At 40.7% G+C, this 16817-nt stretch overlaps 1 protein-coding gene across 1 annotated transcript in view; it reads left to right on the forward strand.

Moving 5' to 3' along the window:
* The window catches only part of TTL (tubulin tyrosine ligase), a 39661-nt gene extending 23897 nt beyond the window's left edge, over nt 1-15764 (forward strand). The window contains exons 3-7 of the mRNA XM_079968929.1: nt 1745-1977; nt 3031-3166; nt 3318-3587; nt 5391-5534; nt 8589-15764. Of these exons, the coding sequence (XP_079825055.1) occupies nt 1745-1977; nt 3031-3166; nt 3318-3587; nt 5391-5534; nt 8589-8703 (898 nt within the window). The 3' untranslated portion in view covers nt 8704-15764. The remainder of the gene's footprint in view (nt 1-1744; nt 1978-3030; nt 3167-3317; nt 3588-5390; nt 5535-8588) is intronic.
* Nucleotides 15765-16817: the final 1053 nt, after the last annotated feature.

Raw genomic sequence — 16817 nt, forward strand, 5'->3', positions numbered from 1 at the left:
GGCGAAATAAATTACTGGGCGATTCTGTCATAGTTGTGTGTCCTTTTCAAGGTACATCTCTTGATTGACCTTTTGCAAAATTGTATTCCGCTTGCCCTTTAGTTCTAGAAATCAAGCTGGAATTAACTAGAGTGTCTTCTTCTACAACTGCATCTCAGTTTAACTCTAGGACCAAAACTGATCTTAATCCTCCTAGATTCCGACCCGAACCACCTCAGTAAAAATTCTCAGCAATTACCCTGCCAGGGTTCGGAAAACCGTGGAAATTACCCTGCGCTCAGTTCTCACCTGTGGCTCCTACAGGTGAAACTCGGAAAATTAGAATATTGTGGAAAAGTTCATTTATTTCAGTAATTCAACTTAAAAGGTGAAACTAATATATGAGATAGACTCATGACATGCAAAGCGAGATATGTCAAGCCTTTATTTGTTATAATTGTGATGATTATGACGTACAGCTGATGAAAACTCCAAATTAACAATCTCAGAAAATTAGAATATTAAATGAAATCAGAAGCTGTCAGCATATGACAATGGCCACATCTTGGGAAATGGTTTCAACAGGCCAGCCAAACCAGGTGAGGATAGCTGATGGGTATCAAACCCTCAGTGAGTTAGGGGCTTCCCCTGCATGCAAAGACAGGTTCTGATGCATTGAGCAAACAAGACCAATAGTGAGTCCAAGAAGGCGGTTTCTGCATGTGCTGTAGAAGGAAGTGAAAGGCACATGGGGCTCTTCAGCCTGGAAAGGTAGCCCATATAGGGATATCTTTAGAGGCAGAAGAATTTTACAGCCGAGAGATGTTAAAGATAACGACTTTCCCCTTTCAGGAAGCCTCCTGAGTGGAGATCTCCCCCCCCCCCATTCAGTATCTGTTGTTGTTGTTGTTGTTTAGTCATGTCCGACTCTTCGTGACCTCGTTGACCAGAGCACGCCAGGCACTCCTGTCTTCCACTGCCTCCCGCAGTTTGGTCAAACTCATGCTGGTAGCTTCCAGAACACTGTCCAACCATCTCGTCCTCTGTCGTTCCCTTCTCCTTGTGCCCTCCATCTTTCCCAACATCAGGGTCTTTTCCAGGGAGTCTTCTCTTCTCATGAGGTGGCCAAAGTATTGGAGCCTCAGCTTCACGATCTGTCATTCCAGTGAGCACTCAGGGCTGATTTCCTTCAGAATAGATCGGTTTGATCTTCTTGCAGTCCATGGGACTCTCAAGAGTCTCCTCCAGCACCACAATTCAAAAGCATCAATTCTTTGGCGATCAGCCTTCTTTATGGTCCAGCTCTCACTTCCATACATCACTACTGGGAAAACCATAGCTTTAACTATATGGACCTTTGTTGGCAAGGTGATGTCTCTGCTTTTTAAGATGCTGTCTAGGTTTGTCATTGCTTTTCTCCCAAGAAGCAGGTGTCTTTTAATTTTGTGACTGCTGTCACCATCTGCAGTGATCATGGAACCCAAGAAAGTAAAATATCTCACTGCCTCCATTTCTTCCCCTTCTATTTGCCAGGAGGTGATGGGACCAGTGGCCATGTGTCTATATAAACAGTTTTTAAATATGTCATGCTTTTTCATTGTCTTTATGTATGCAGTTGTAGTGTGAAACCATTTTGAGCTGGTTCGTAGGAAAGGGTTCGTAAAGGAACTAAATGGTGGTGGTGATTTGAAAGGTCTTTCAACTCCAGCATGCCCTATGGAGGGGGAAAACCCAACTCAAATTAAATCCTTGTCTCTTTCTTTAGACTAATCAAGACAAGCCCTGAATTAGCAGAATCTTGCACATGGTTCCCAGAGTCATATGTGATTTACCCAACTAATCTCAAGACTCCAGTGGCACCAGCGCAGAATGGGACCCATCATTTGATAAACAACCCAAGAACGGATGAAAGGGAAGTTTTCCTGGCATCCTATCATAAAAGGAAAGAAAGCGGAGAGGGAAGTGTGTGGATAGCCAAATCTTCAGCGGGGGCCAAAGGTGAGCAAAGAGAGTCTCGAATTATTGAGATATTTATCCAATTGATGCTAGAGCAGTGTGACAGCTAAGAGGCTGAGCCGCAAATCAAAAGAGCCACAGACCCACTCATGGTCTCAGTATCTTACCGCAAAGACGTAATAATATTATGTGCTTTTTTTAAAAAAGTATGTCTCTTTTTTTTGTGTGTGTGTGTCATTTTTATTAAGTTTTCTATTTTAGAATTTAAAATATTAACCCTAAAATGTCATTGACTTCCCCTTTTCCATGGTTCAATTTGCATATCATAAATCCCTGCATATTTTACATAAACTAAACCATTCAGTATTCCATTATTACACCCATCAAAACTTATTTACATTGTTGAGATTATCTTAATGCTGCCAACGTTTTCAAGTGTACACAGTCTCCCCCCATATATGCAATAAACATTTTCCAGTCTTCTTGTTCTCTTATGCTATATGTTAGGCCCGCAAGCTGCGCATATTCCATCAGTTTAAGTTGCCATTCTTCTTTGGTTGGGACCTCGCTCTTTTTCCATTTTGGGGCTAATGAAACACGGGCTGCAGTAGTGGCGTACATAAATAGCCTTTTTTTGACACCTGGGAATTTCCATCAGAATTATCCCCAACAAAAGGGACACTGGTTTTTTTGAAAAAGTACTTTTAAACATTTCCCCCCCCCCAATTCATTATAAATCATTTCCCAATACTCTTTTACCCTTTTACAGGTCTACCACATATGAAAGAACATACCCTCAACCTCATTGCACCTCCAACACTTATCTGATTCCGTCTTATACATGTATAAGATGTATTAAAAAGTATGTTTCTACCCTGCTTTTTAGCCAAAATGGCTCCCAGAACGGCTTGCAAAGATGAGCAGTAATATTCCTCTGTCCCACAGGCTTACAATCTAAAAGGGATGGTACACAATGGAAAAGGGTTGGAGGGGATGGAGAAGTCATTGTTCTTTTTATCTTATCACTTCTTTGTTGAGGTGGAGGCTTGTACTCCCTGTCCAACTTTTTCGCTTTCGTCTTTTCCTCCTGGTTAGGTGAAGGAATTCTTATTTCTTCGGAGGCTACGGAACTTCTGGACTTCATAGATAATCAAGGACAAGTGCATGTGATTCAGAAATACCTTGAGAAGCCTATGCTTTTAGAACCAGGTCATCGCAAATTTGATATTAGGTAAGTTCTTTTCATATTGATATTTCAGCTCAATAACCCACTAAAGTGAAGGTTTGGTGTGAAAGGCTGGTCATTAAATCTGATTCTTCTGAACTGAAAATTTTCTTAATGGTTTTAAAAACACCGCCTCTATATTTTTTCCAACTTCTAGAAGCTGGGTGCTAGTGGATCACCAGTATAATATCTACCTCTACAGAGAAGGCGTTCTACGGACCTCTTCCGAACCTTACAATAGTGCTAATTTCCTAGACAAAACCTGCCATTTGACCAATCACTGCATACAGAAGGAATATTCAAAGAACTATGGGAGATATGAAGAAGGGAATGAGATGTTTTTTGAGGAGTTTAATCAGTATCTGATGAGCGCTTTGAACATTACTCTGGAAAACACAATCTTATTGCAAGTCAAAAATATAATAAGGTAAAGTGTTTTACATTTATTAACAACTGTTCCCTGAGAATTCTTCCAAGACAAAGGTTACCATTATGAATTAATTTATGAGTGATTGGGGGTTTTTTTCACGGATGCTTTTAGAATTAGGGCATTGTGTTAATTTGTTGTACAGTCATACCTTGGATCCTGAACACCCTGGAACTCAGACGTTTTGGCTCCTGAACGCCACAAACCCAGAAGTGTTCCAGTTTGTGAATGTTCTTTTGGAACTCGAATGTTCGACGGGGCTTACGGGGCTTCTGATTGGCTGCAGACTGCAGCCAATCAAAAGCAGCAGTTTGGTTTTTGAACATTCCGGAAGTCGAACGTCTGGAACAGATTCCATTCAACTTCCAAGGTACGACTGTACTTTAATGTCACTGTTAGTCCCTAGAAGAACACAACCACTTAAGAAGGGTTTGCTAGATCAGACCAATGGGACAACCTGCCTGCCAATTTTGTGATGGCCCAAGGACATCATCTGATTGAGTCAAACTTAGCCCGTGAGGCTGACCCTGCAAAGGAATCTACCCAAAAACGGTTCTTGGGTGAAGGGCGGTAGAGAAATTTAATAAATAATAATGAAATAATAAAAGCACCTATGGTCTACAGCACAGTTTGGCATTTACAAAGCACATATTTTAATTAATATTATTTCCCCCTCCTTTTATATAAACTCCTGTAGACCATAATTGCTGTCGGTACAATATATCTCTTTCATGGCTTTTATGGCTGACAGTCCCAGCAGCGGATGTTACTATGCATTATTTGGTGTTTGTTAAAATTGGGATGGTTTTAGCATATACAGTTTGACAAAGATTTGTCAGTGTGTTTGGACTGTTGTTGTTTTATTTTTGATTGTGCTGTTCTGTAATTGTTGTGTGTGATATGTTTAATAATAATAATAATGGTAATAATAATAATAGGTTCCTCGACCCTAGTGTAGTGAATTAGACTTCTAATGACAGACCACTGTGAAGAGTGAGTGGATTCTGCCATCCAGGCCAGAATAAAATAAAATCAATGCTTTTATTTGCTGTCCTAGTCATGAATACCCAATGGAGGAATAAGCCCATTGAAATTAACGGATATGACTAACTTAGATGTATTCTGAGTGTCCCCTTAATACAGTACTTCCTTCTGGCACCCAGTCAGAGAAGCAGTTGCTTCCTACCTCAGATTAACATACGATAACTATTACATGGATAACAACCTAACATAATGCTTTGGGCTGGGGTGCCGAAATTCCAGGTGAGCAGGAAATACTATTTATGTATGTGACCACGGCTGTGCAGATGTTATTGGCCCAGGGATGGAAAGAAGATAAAGTCCCTACCAGAGAAGAATAGCAGATCAAGTTGATGGATTACGCTGAAATGGCTAAAATGACTGGAAGAATCAGAAAGACCAAAATTTTTAATAAGGAATGGGGGGAAATTATAATTTATCTGAAAAACCATTGTAAACAGTTAAAATTGTTAGTAGGATCGGAATAACACTTGTTGTTTAATGGTGAATTTTGGACACAATGGAGAGGTAAAAGATTTGGATTATTATAAAAGGTGCAGGAGGAAATGATTAACAATAGGACCCACAAAGGGGAGGAGGGAATTCCAGGAGATTCTTTGGAATCTTGTTTCCATGTTGAATATGTGACTGTAAAACTTTAATCTGAAAAACCAAATAAATAAATTTATATAATAATAATAATAATAATAATAATAATAATAATAATAATAATAATATTGCTTTGGGCTGATATCAGGCATGCTCTGTCATTTTTCCCCACAGAAGCTGCCTTATGTGTATAGAACCCGCTATCAGCACCAAACACCTTCACTACCAGAGTTTCCAGCTCTTTGGCTTTGATTTCATGGTGGATGAAGACTTGAAGGTCTGGCTGATCGAAGTGAATGGTGCCCCTGCGTGTGCCCAGTAAGTTATTGTCGCATGCTGGCATGCTTTTCTCGCATGTGGGTGAGCTGTGTCGCAATATGGAATACCCTGTAAATTCCAGACCCTTGCTGTTTTGCATTTTTTGTGGGGAGATGGCGATCGTGGACACACAAGCATTTTTCCCTCCCCCTGTAAAGCTGATGTAGGTGCTGGAGAGAGAGGTTTGGAAGAGAGAGTCTTACATTCTCAGGGCAGAGTTGTTGTTAGTTTGGGTTTTTATACTTACTTTTTTGGGGGGAAATAATTTTTATTTAGTTTTACAAATATAAACTTATAACAGTACAACCATGCACATCAACAGTTAAAAGATTCCTCCGAATCTCTGGACTTCCCACCTTCTCCTCCAAACCTTTCCTGCTGCATATGGTCCATGTTTTATATAACTCCATTATCTCCATAGTACTTGCTACATTACAAGTGTTATTGCAATCCTGCTAGTGTTTTCATCTGATTACAGTGGTCTCCAAGATAAATTATACATTACCCCATTCTTTTTTTCCCATTTTTTTTTCATTTTATAACACAAATAAAGAACACAAACAAAAACAAACAAACATTACAAACAAATTCTTGTCATATCCTTATTTTCTAAACATTGTTAAGTGGGCTTCCCCAGGTCCCACCTATCTGATTTTCATTTTACTTCATCTTTAGCAGTTTACATATATCATAGTTTCTAACCATCTTTTTTTTATCACATTTAAAATCACTTCACATTTTATCACTTACAAATAATACTATTTTAAAATACACTATCTTCTACTTCTAACCCTACATCCTATATCCACTTCCAAAACTATTCAAAGATTTAAATATTAACATATTTTTTCAAATATTCCTTAAATTTCTTCCAGTCTTCTTCCACAGTCTCTTCTCTCTGGTCTCGGAGTCTCCCGGTCAGTTTGGCAAGTTCTATATAAAATTTCCCCCATTCTTTGTTAAAGTTTTGGTTGTCTTGGTTCCTGAGCTTTCCAGTCAATTTTGCCATTTCGGCATAGTCCAACATTTTAATTTGCCATTCTTCTCTGGTAGGGATTTCTCTTCTTTCCATCTCTGGGCTAGTAGCATCCGTACTGCTGTCATCGCATACATAAGAAGTCTTTATACAGTGGTGCCTCGCAAGACGAAATTAATTCGTTCCGCGAGTTGTTTCGTCTTGCGATTTTTTCGTCTTGCGGAGCGCGGATTCCCTGGGTATTAATGGTTGCAAGAAAAAGGAAACAAACTCACAAGACGTTTTCGTCTTGCGAAGCAAGCCCATAGGGAAAATCGTCTTGCGAAGCAACTCAAAAATCGAAAAAATCGCGTTTTTCGTCTTACGAGGCATTCGTCTTGCGGGGCACCTCTGTACTCCCTTGGAATATCAGCACCTACAATTACAAATAGAAAACCCTCTGGATTTATAAAAGTTAATTTAAACATTTTTTCAGTTCATTATCATTTCCCAGAATGCTTTTATTACCTTACAAGTCGTGGCAGAGTTGTTAGCACAATGGCGATCGCTCCAAGCACATTGAAACTTGGTTAGATTTTGCACACGTGCGCAAGCGTGCATTGCTGCCCAGGGAAGGCAGGTGAGATAGACGGGATCTGCCGAAAGAGAGCCACTTCCTAGCATCTCTCAACAGTGCCATCCACACTGCACATACTCGTGTGGATTCCAGGAACCATAAGTGCCCCTACTTCATGTCTGTCCTGCTCTGCTATAATAGGGAAGGGAAGGCGGAGGCCAGACAGGCAATGAACCCCAGCAGCCCTAAATCTTAATATTTGGAAATTAAATTGCCGAAGATATCAGCTGGTGCATGGAAAGCATTACGCCGCTGTTTCTTTGTACTGTTTCTTTGCTAGCAACGCCAGATACTATTAGTGCATGCATGAAAAATGACAAATGACTGGGCTAGCAGTTAAACAGAACAGGTGTCTTCCTGCATTCCTAGACCCTTGGCCAGCTGTGTGTTTAATATCCTTCTTAGGGTAGCAGCAGCCTGTATTCGTGAGGGATCTTAGCTAGGATTCAGATTCCTGTTTCTCCCAGCTCCATAATATCAAAGGAGAAAGACTGTTTGTCTTCCGGCCATAACGCTGAAGATTTATTTTGAGCCTTGGTTTAGGTTGAGACGAGTTATAAATAAATATTGTTAGTCATGACATGACATTTCAACGATACAATGCAAACTGGCCCCTCAAACCCACAATATTCTTTCTTTCTTTTCCCAAAAAAAATTATTGGTTTTCACATTTGTGGCATAAAAAAGAAACAAGAAAAACATTACAATACACAAAAACAAAGAAAAACACATAAAAAAGAATTTTTACTTCCAAATCCTAACTTCATTACATTGATAACTGACTTCCTTGCATCCCCTCTAACTGAATTTCATTATATCACCTGTTTAGCAGTTCTCCAAATTCATATTTCTAATAATATTAACTTCTTTCATTTACTAACTTCTTCTCCTTTATTAATATTCTAATCCTTAATATTTATTAACAACATATTCTTATTCTACCCCTAAGCCTAATTATTACTTCCAAGAAATTTCTCTTTATCTTATGTTACAATATTCAGCCAAATATTCTTTAAAATTCTTCCAGTCCTCTTGTGTCTCCTCTTCTTTCTGGTCGCGGATTCTTCCAGTTAGGTTGGCCAGCTCCAAAAAGTCCATCATCTTCATCTGCCATTCTACTACACAATATTCTTTCTAATCCCCCGCCCCCTGTGTCTGCTTTTGTTAGCCACACTGATGACAGAACATTGCACTAAAATAAATTTCAATTTTAGAGTGGTTTTTTTAAAAGGGGGTGGGTCTAGATAAAAGGGGCTTCAGTAGTCCTTTGCCGAGAGAGGAAATGATACGAAATCAGATGTTCCGAAGAATGTCACTGCTTTATGGTGCTATTCTGTGCATACTTACTCAGGAGTATGTCCCATTTTGTTCAGGGGAGTGTACTCCTAAGTATGTGTGCATACACTATGCTCAATCAACTTTTCTAATTCAAACTTGTCTCTTCTCATTTTTTATTTTTTAGGAAACTTTACGCAGAGCTATGCCAAGGTATAGTGGATGTAGCCATCTCTAGTGTCTTTCCTCTTAGTGACACTCCACAGAAGCAGAGCCAGGAACCAATATTTATTAAGTTGTGATGATGATCACATTTTTTTTTAAAAAAACCGTCCACCCAAAACACATGGGAGAACTGCAGCCTACGGATTTTGGGGGGGAAAGAGGAAGCCTGGATCGATCATTTCATTTGCTCACCAGGCAGAAAGGATACAGAACGATGTCTTGGAAATTTAGAAGGGAAGCCAAGTTTCCAAGAAAAGTCCAAAATGAACCAAAGCTGTCTCATCAACGCTGTGTGTGTGTGTGTGTGTTTTGGAACACCTTTGCTTTTGAAAGGATTCTCGCAATGGAAGGAAATTCTGTAGGAGAGCAGCGCAACAGTTCTGCTTTAATGTGAGCAAAAACAGGGACATTTTGTTTTTCGCACACCCCTCCAATGTAATAAATTATTTTAGCAAAGCATTCTTCCAGGGATTCCATGGCTTGGAGGTTTTGTCAACTGTTATGTGGGTATTGTTTGTTCTGATTTGTTTCCTTCCTTCATCTGCTGCAGTTCTAGTGCCTTAGCTTTGTTCCCAATAAGTAACTTATTTTATTCTTACTTTGTTCTGTAGCTTTTCTTTTTTTTTAAAGCTGCGGGGTATAAACTGTTCCTTTAAAAACTGTTATATATATGTGTGTGTGTTGAGTTTTAAAAAAAAACCTGTGGGTTGTTGTTTTTTATTGAACATTACAACGTGCAGAAAACTAACCTGAAGGACTGCTATCTCCCTTTGACTCCCACTCCAATAATGCAGGAGTGGCCATTGTTTGGCCATCCAGATGGCGCTGGACTACAATTCCCATCATCCTTAGCTGTTGGCCATTCTGATTGGTGCGGATGGGAGTTGGAGTCCAACATCACCTGAAGGTTCCGTCATCCCTGCTCTAATACAGGCCGGCACAACTCGTGACTTAAACAAGTCAAGGCAACCAACCTTGTTCCTGTGGCTTGTCAGACCCTTGACAATCTCTCTCTGTTTGCAGACTCAGGCAGGCAGCTTTGAAATGAAAGGTTTATTAAGACTGCAGTCTTATGTTCACTTACCTGTAAAGCTCATTGAGACTGATTTCTGCGTGAACATGCAAAGCGTTGGGCTGTATGCCTCTGAGAGGTTGCCGTGCATAGTTGATAATGGGCAGCATTTAGCTTGGTTGGCCAGAGGTTTTGCAGGCCATCCTTAATGTAGCTTCCATCCGTTATTCCTCAGGATCTGGTATTGCTTTTTTAAAAATAGCAAAAATGGCACTGAAACCATAGCACGTGTGTCCTAGTATTAGGACCTTTCCCCCCCAAAACGTTCACATCATTTAGACTCCAAAGCTCTGTGTGTCATTGGCTGCAGAACCCTTTTCACCACCTTTTGTCTTTTAACTGTTTTCCCCCTTTGACATTAACTCTTTTGGTTCGTTTTATTCATATTTCTTAAAGAGGGGGGATCACTGGAAAGGAACATTGCCATCTTCTTCTGTTGCATTAAAAAACCCATCCTTTTGCATATTTCTTCATCTTATTCTAATGCTTCTGAAGTTCCAAAATGCAGGCCACTGTTCCCTTTCCTGTTTGACAGATGTTGTGGCTTGGTTCAGACGTCACAGCCAAACCACAGTTTGGTGGTTGTGAACCGACTTGCAAGTTCTTATGCTTCCTCCTTTCCCTCATATTCCATGCCACCATTTTGGTTTGCAGTAGCTATAATTCTCCATGTGATTGCCCAGTGAGCAAACTGTGGTCACCACAGCCACTGGTTTGAGTCTCAACCAGTATTGAAACAAACCATGGTTAGGAGGCATTCTATGGTTCGTGATAAAGCAGTTTTTGCCCAATTTGGACCTTACAGCAAATTAAGTCTACTGTGAACTAGGTGGGATGGAGGGAGCAAGGCCGTTCGCAATCGCGAAATAATTGCTCTCTGCCATTATTTCTCTGAAACAGTTCTGTATAGTTTAGAACTAGCAACAACATTGCATCCACAAGACCATCCCATAAAATAAATTATTTTAAGATTCAGTTTATTACATAAAGAAGCTGGCATTTGGAAGTTCTGGATTCAACCATAAACATACTTACATGTAAATAAGGCTGAGTGCAATAGGAAAAAAAAGATGCTAGAACCTTGTTTTTAAGGTAGTCGCTATGGTCTCTTAGGAACCCAAGAGATAGGCTAAATTAGATCTTGTGTATCATCTGCTACACTTGTGGTATCCTCAGAATGCATAATATGACATGAGATACTGATTGCAAACATACTACCTGGTCCTATACATATTTACTTAGAAATAAATTCTGCTAGTTTCAATGGAACTTGCTTCACGTTTGAGAGCTTAGGATCAAAGCTTCAGCTTCAAAATTCAAGAAAGCTTTGCAAAAATGTCTGAGCAAAGCGTGGTGAGCTATAAACTATTAGGTCTTGTACGCAGAATTGTGCTTGAGATTGCTCAGCTTTGGGGTTCGGCTGTGATTGCACACTTAAAGCAAACATTAACTGCTCTGCATCTATGACTCTTGTTGCCCTTGCAGACTTGGCTACAGAAGCATGCCTTCGACATTTTATCAAACCAGATTAAGTTGCCTGAAAAGTCATTAAAATGTTCGGGTGACAAATTTGTAAGTTCTTCAGTGGCGAAAAGGTGCTTCCTACATACTTAGGTTAATGTAGTGTATCCCCTTTGGAACTAAAGGCAATTGCTCTGGCTTAGGTGGGGTCAACTTCTTACTAGCCCTTGTTCTTGTGGTTTAACAGCATCTTGATGACGCTTACTGCTGCATTGTAAACATGTTGCCTTTGCAAATCAGCTTACTACGAGAAGCCAGACTGAGACAGTCCCCCGCTGCCTGCTATTCAGTTGGCAACTCTTACTGGATTTTGGATTGGTCTGCATGCCATTTTAGACCATTGCTCCCTATTAGTGTGAGGCCATTGTTCCTATGGTAATATGGCCTCCCCTCTGAATGGAAAATGGCTCCCCAAGCAAAGTTGGTGGAAAGTTTCTTCTGCTTCCCTAATATGGAAGAGGCATTTACTGGCAGAACAGAGTCAAAACAGGTTCACATCCACCAAGGCAGAACATGCCATACCCCACTTCAGAAAGTATTGGCTAGAGGAGAGCTGTTGGCTCGGAAAGATGCGAAGGTCTCACAAAGGCTGGGTGGTCTGGTCCTCCGATTGACTGCCTCCACTTGAAGGGTTATTTTCTGATTTTGCTTATGGAAGGAGAGGACACTGTGAATTGTGTTGGGCTGTGTCTTCAGAGTCTGATTAGTCTATCAAAGCAAGATCTTCTGGCCTAGAAGACCTGGAAGTGGGGGGTGATAACTTCCCTGAAGGCGCTTCCTCTTCACTCTTGTCTTCCTCTGAGCTCGAGGGCAGATTGAGCCCTGAGAACATTTGTCTCACCTGGTATTGTGTATTCTGGTTGACAGTGCCTTTCCACAGTCTCGGGCATGTATTCTAGCACTGAGCTATGGAGCTTCTCCTTTACAGAAGCTGCTATGGGCTCTCTGTTTGCTGCAGAGGATTTTTTTGGGGTTGCAGAGTCAGTTCATGTAGGATGCTAAGCCCACACATTCTGAGTTTGCAAGAGCAGAGAGCACACCTTGACACTCATCCAGTGCTCTCCTGTGGCAAATATTGCGGGAGAATCTTTGTATAGTGAAGAGTGGCATCTAGACTTCTTTTTTGCAGAAGTTTGTCCACCCTGACTGATCACCTCATGGAGAAAGGAGGACCTCAACAAACCTAGTATTGCCCAAAACATTGCTCAAGAAACCACTGCTGTAAGGCACTGGAAATTTTTCAGGTCTCAGATTAGACATTCAGCCACTCAGGTTTTAATAGTGAGGGGTGTATAAATATTGAATGGTTTTAGGATCGTGGCATGATAAACTAAGAGGTACATGGAAGGAAAGTATACATTGTTGTGTCCTCTCTCCTGCAGCCTTCTGAAAGGCCTCGTGGAATTGGGAAAGGGGGCTGATGGGGGACAGGGAATTGGCCAAACCTAGGTTGGGGTCGACCCAAATTCAGACAATTCTCCCTTTCCTCCAGGAGCCCAGGTTGTTTCAGAGATTCTCCTGAAGATTTCAAGATAGTTGTAGAGGGAGGAAGAGACAGGAAACTTTCATTTCACAGTCTTCCTTAATTTATCTTAGGCTCTAAGCCCATGACTTCTGCTTTAATTTTCTGTCTATTGAGACTTTATTGTTGATGTCTTCATTTAAACATTCTTTTTGTACTTTTCCTCCATTCATTTGCATTTGTCCCCACCATCTAATTGCTAACACTGTGTTTGTTGTTCCATTAACTAACTGGATTCTCCCCCACAATAAAAAATCATTGCTATATGTAATTTGATAGCTGAGGAGAAAAGATGTGAACTGTCGATGGAACAGTTAAAATTTCCTTGGATTATTTTTATTTAATCCCTTTTTTGCAAGTAGAAGAATGTATAATGCAAATTTGGGTATTCAAACAATTTTTGAACATCCAGTACATTCATAATTCATTGCTGATATGACTTGAGTAGGTGACCTATAGTTATAAATGCATTTACATGAACATGGGATATAGTTCTCTAATTTTAGGAAGTAAAAACTGGATAAGAGATTTGGATAAGAGATTACCAGCTTTTGGAGAGTTTCCTGAAACTACCTTTGCAGGCCAGACTTTGTATGACAAAACGCAGCAAACAAAATGTGATGCACAGCATGACTCTTATGAGTTTAACAAATGCAGAATAACAGGACAGCACTTAAAAGGGTCTACTTGTGGACTTAGAATTTCTGCCCGTCGCTATGAAAAATCCTTTTGGGCTTTGTAATGTTCTGTGGGAAAGCCTTGTTTAGGAACACAAATATAGCACATAAGGGTTTTTTTGCTTTTTTTTTTAAAAAAAGATCTCTCTTTAAAAAAAGGGCTGTGTTCCAATGTAAGACAATTATGTGTATGGCCTCTTTTGATATTCGGGGATATCTTTTCTACGCTGTAACTGATTTGTGTGTCCTTTGTATTGTAGTGGAATCATGCATCCTAGAAACCTTGTTGTGTTGTCAAAATCCAATGACTTGCAGATCTTTTTTCCAGTAGGATTTCGGAAACGGTTTTCTGCTCAGCCAAACCTTCGAAGCAATAAGAGAATGGAAATTCAAGTACTAAGTTGTAAATACCCACGTTCTTAGTGCAAATATCATGTACATTTGTTCCATAAAATGACTGAAACGTACAGTAGATAGTGACAAGGCAGACTTAAATACAGGACGTGATTGTGACCTGAATGAATGGATGAACGATCTGAAGCATCACTTTTGCAAAAATGAAAAGTGGATACATTGTGCCCCATTTTGAGAGAGACATGTTGTCCAGTTTTAAATACATAAATAAAAAGCCCAACCGTTCCGTGAAAAAGCCCAATGCGAATAGATTGACATCTTTTCATTTTAAAGTTAGTCAGTGGCGTGATCTTTCAATTCAATACAGTATTTAGTGTACCATATTTTTCGCTCTATAAGACACACCAGACCACAAGACGCACCTAGTTTTTGGAGGAGGAAAACAAGAAAAAAAAAATATTCTGAATCTCAGAAGCCAGAACAGCAAGAGGGATCACTGCGCAGGGAAAGCAGCAATCCCTCTTGCTGTTATGGCTTCTGGGATAGCTGCACAGCCTGCATTCACTCCATAAGACGCACACACATTTCCCCTTACTTTTTAGGAGGGAAAAAGTGAGTCTTATAGAGCAAAAAATATGGTAATTTATCCTGGTGCCATTTGTCTTAATTTTGCATTGGATACAGGATTGCAGCTCATTCTGCAATCCTGTATCCACTTACCTGGGGATAAGCCTTATTCAACTCAGTGGGACTTACTTCTGAGTAGACGCATAAAGGATTGCCCTCTTTTGCTTTAATTTCTGGATGAGGCCTACTATGTTGAGTTTTTAAAAGGATTTGCTCAAGTGGTCCATCCCGTGCAGAATGTGTAATTTACTGTTGAGGAGTTAGAAAACTCAATTTCTGCGGCAAACAGTAATTTAAGACTTAAAAGATGGCGGTGTTAAAGTAGAAGCTCTTTTTAAATGCAAGCACTTTTAGAAACAATTGCCAGAAACAATAGGTAAGAAAATAAAAGCATTTAGGCTATCCTCCTAAACATGTTTACTTGGGGAGCAAGCCCCATTGAATACAGTGGGACTTGCTACTGAAATAAAACATGCATAGAATCGAACTGTTACTGAGGGGTTTCCTTCTCAGATGGTTTCAACTGATGACTGACATTTGCCCTCTATCACTCTCCTTACAAGGTATTTTAGGCTGTGGCTGAATCTCAAAATCACTTTTTGGAAAACGAAAAGGGGTAAAATGGCCACAGCAGGAAACTGGAAAAGCTGTCTGAGAAAGACGGCTTTTTAACCAGTGACTTGGCCACTTCCACTCCTGACAGTGACTCTGTGCCTTCAGTAGCTAAGCAGAAATTCAACCGGTGTAGCTTTACCCTACTCTAGGCTGCTCCTATTGAATTTCTGCCTGTTGTGAAACTGTTGAAGGAACGGCAGTCCTTTATATACAGGATCTGATGAGAAACAGGGAAAGGAGACATACCCACCTTCTTCCCATCAGGATTTTATTTCCCAAGTGGATTCGTGTTTTAGCTCATAGGAAAAATATCCTATATAAAACTACCCCTTCTGTGCTAAAAACTCTAAAATGTGCTCCTACTACAATTTAAGTGGTTGGCATGCAAGTTATTACAAACACATTAATGGTGTTCCTGACCCCAAAACCAGTTTCATTCATGTGGGGAGCCTTGCATTTTGCCCTGTATTTGAGAGTCCTCAGTACTGAATGTGTATGAATGGTCAATGCATGTCTCATTCTCTGAGCATTGTCTGTTTAAAAATAAAAAAAAGATTCTGAAACCATGTCATATACACAGTCTCTGAAGTTACATCATACGGATCTTTCATCTTCAAAATATTGTAGCGTGTGGATCTTTGTGTCTGGTGAAATATGTGACTGTAAGCAGTGCATGGTTTGCTGACATTCGTATTCAAACCTCTCCCGAGCAAATTAAAAATATAAGCGAATTAAAAATATAAAACCTAATTTTACTTGTGCGTTCGTCTCTTTCTCTTGAAAAAGCAGGATTAGAATGTGTGGGAGCACAGGGATATACAAACAAGGAGGTAAACAGCTTGTCTTTCAAGAATTTTTTGAAGTCCCTTGGTCAGCAAGGGGCATATTCTTAATGTAACAGAAAGGCTAAGGCAGGATCCTTACCCTCCTCTCCTGTATTTAGCCATAAACCTGCATCTCCTTTGAAGCATTTCCCTGGTTACATATGTGAGAGAATTATGCATCCGCAGGGAATTACAGTAAGCATTTAGGAAAGGGATGAAGAACCTATTTTGTTGGAAGCCGCCCAGAGTGGCTGGGGAAACACAGCCAGATGAGCATGGTATAAATAAATTACTAGGGCTGTGGGTTAAACCACAGAGCCTAGGACTTGCCAATCAGAAGGTCGGCGGTTTGAATCCCCATGACGGGGTGAGCTCCCGTTGGTCGGTCCCTGCTCCTGCCAACCTAGCAGTTCGAAAGCACGTCAAAGTGCAAGTAGGTAAACTCTGGCAGGAAGGTAAACACCGTTTCCGTGTGCTGCTCTGGTTCACCAGAAGCGGCTTAGTCATGCTGGCCACATGACCCGGAAGCTGTACACCAGCTCCCTCGGCCAGTAAAGCGAGATGAGCGCCGCACCCCCAGAGTCGGCCACAACTGGACCTAATGGTCAGGGGTCCCTTTACCCTTTACATTTACTACTACTACTACTACTACTACTACTACTACTACTGTGGCCCTCAAAATGCTGCTGGACTCCAACTCCCATCAGCCCTGCCAGCATAGCCTATGGCCAGGGATGATGGGAGTTGTAGTCCAGCAACTTCTCACATTTTAAGTATCCCCCTAATACACTCCCTCGAAGGGCGGCCCAGGAGCTTTTGCAGCCTGAGGCAAAACGGAAAGTGCTGCCTTTCGGTGACAATGGCATTTCCCCCGCAGCCCCCACCACTGCCATGCACAAGTGCACTGGCCCTATGCACCATCTTGCCACCTCTCCCCATAACCCATCGTATTGGAGCACAGGCGTTCTGAGACTGGTGA

The sequence above is a fragment of the Podarcis cretensis genome (assembly GCF_951804945.1).
Source record: "Podarcis cretensis genome assembly, chromosome: 3".
In the NCBI taxonomy this organism is placed as follows: Eukaryota; Metazoa; Chordata; class Lepidosauria; order Squamata; family Lacertidae; genus Podarcis; species Podarcis cretensis.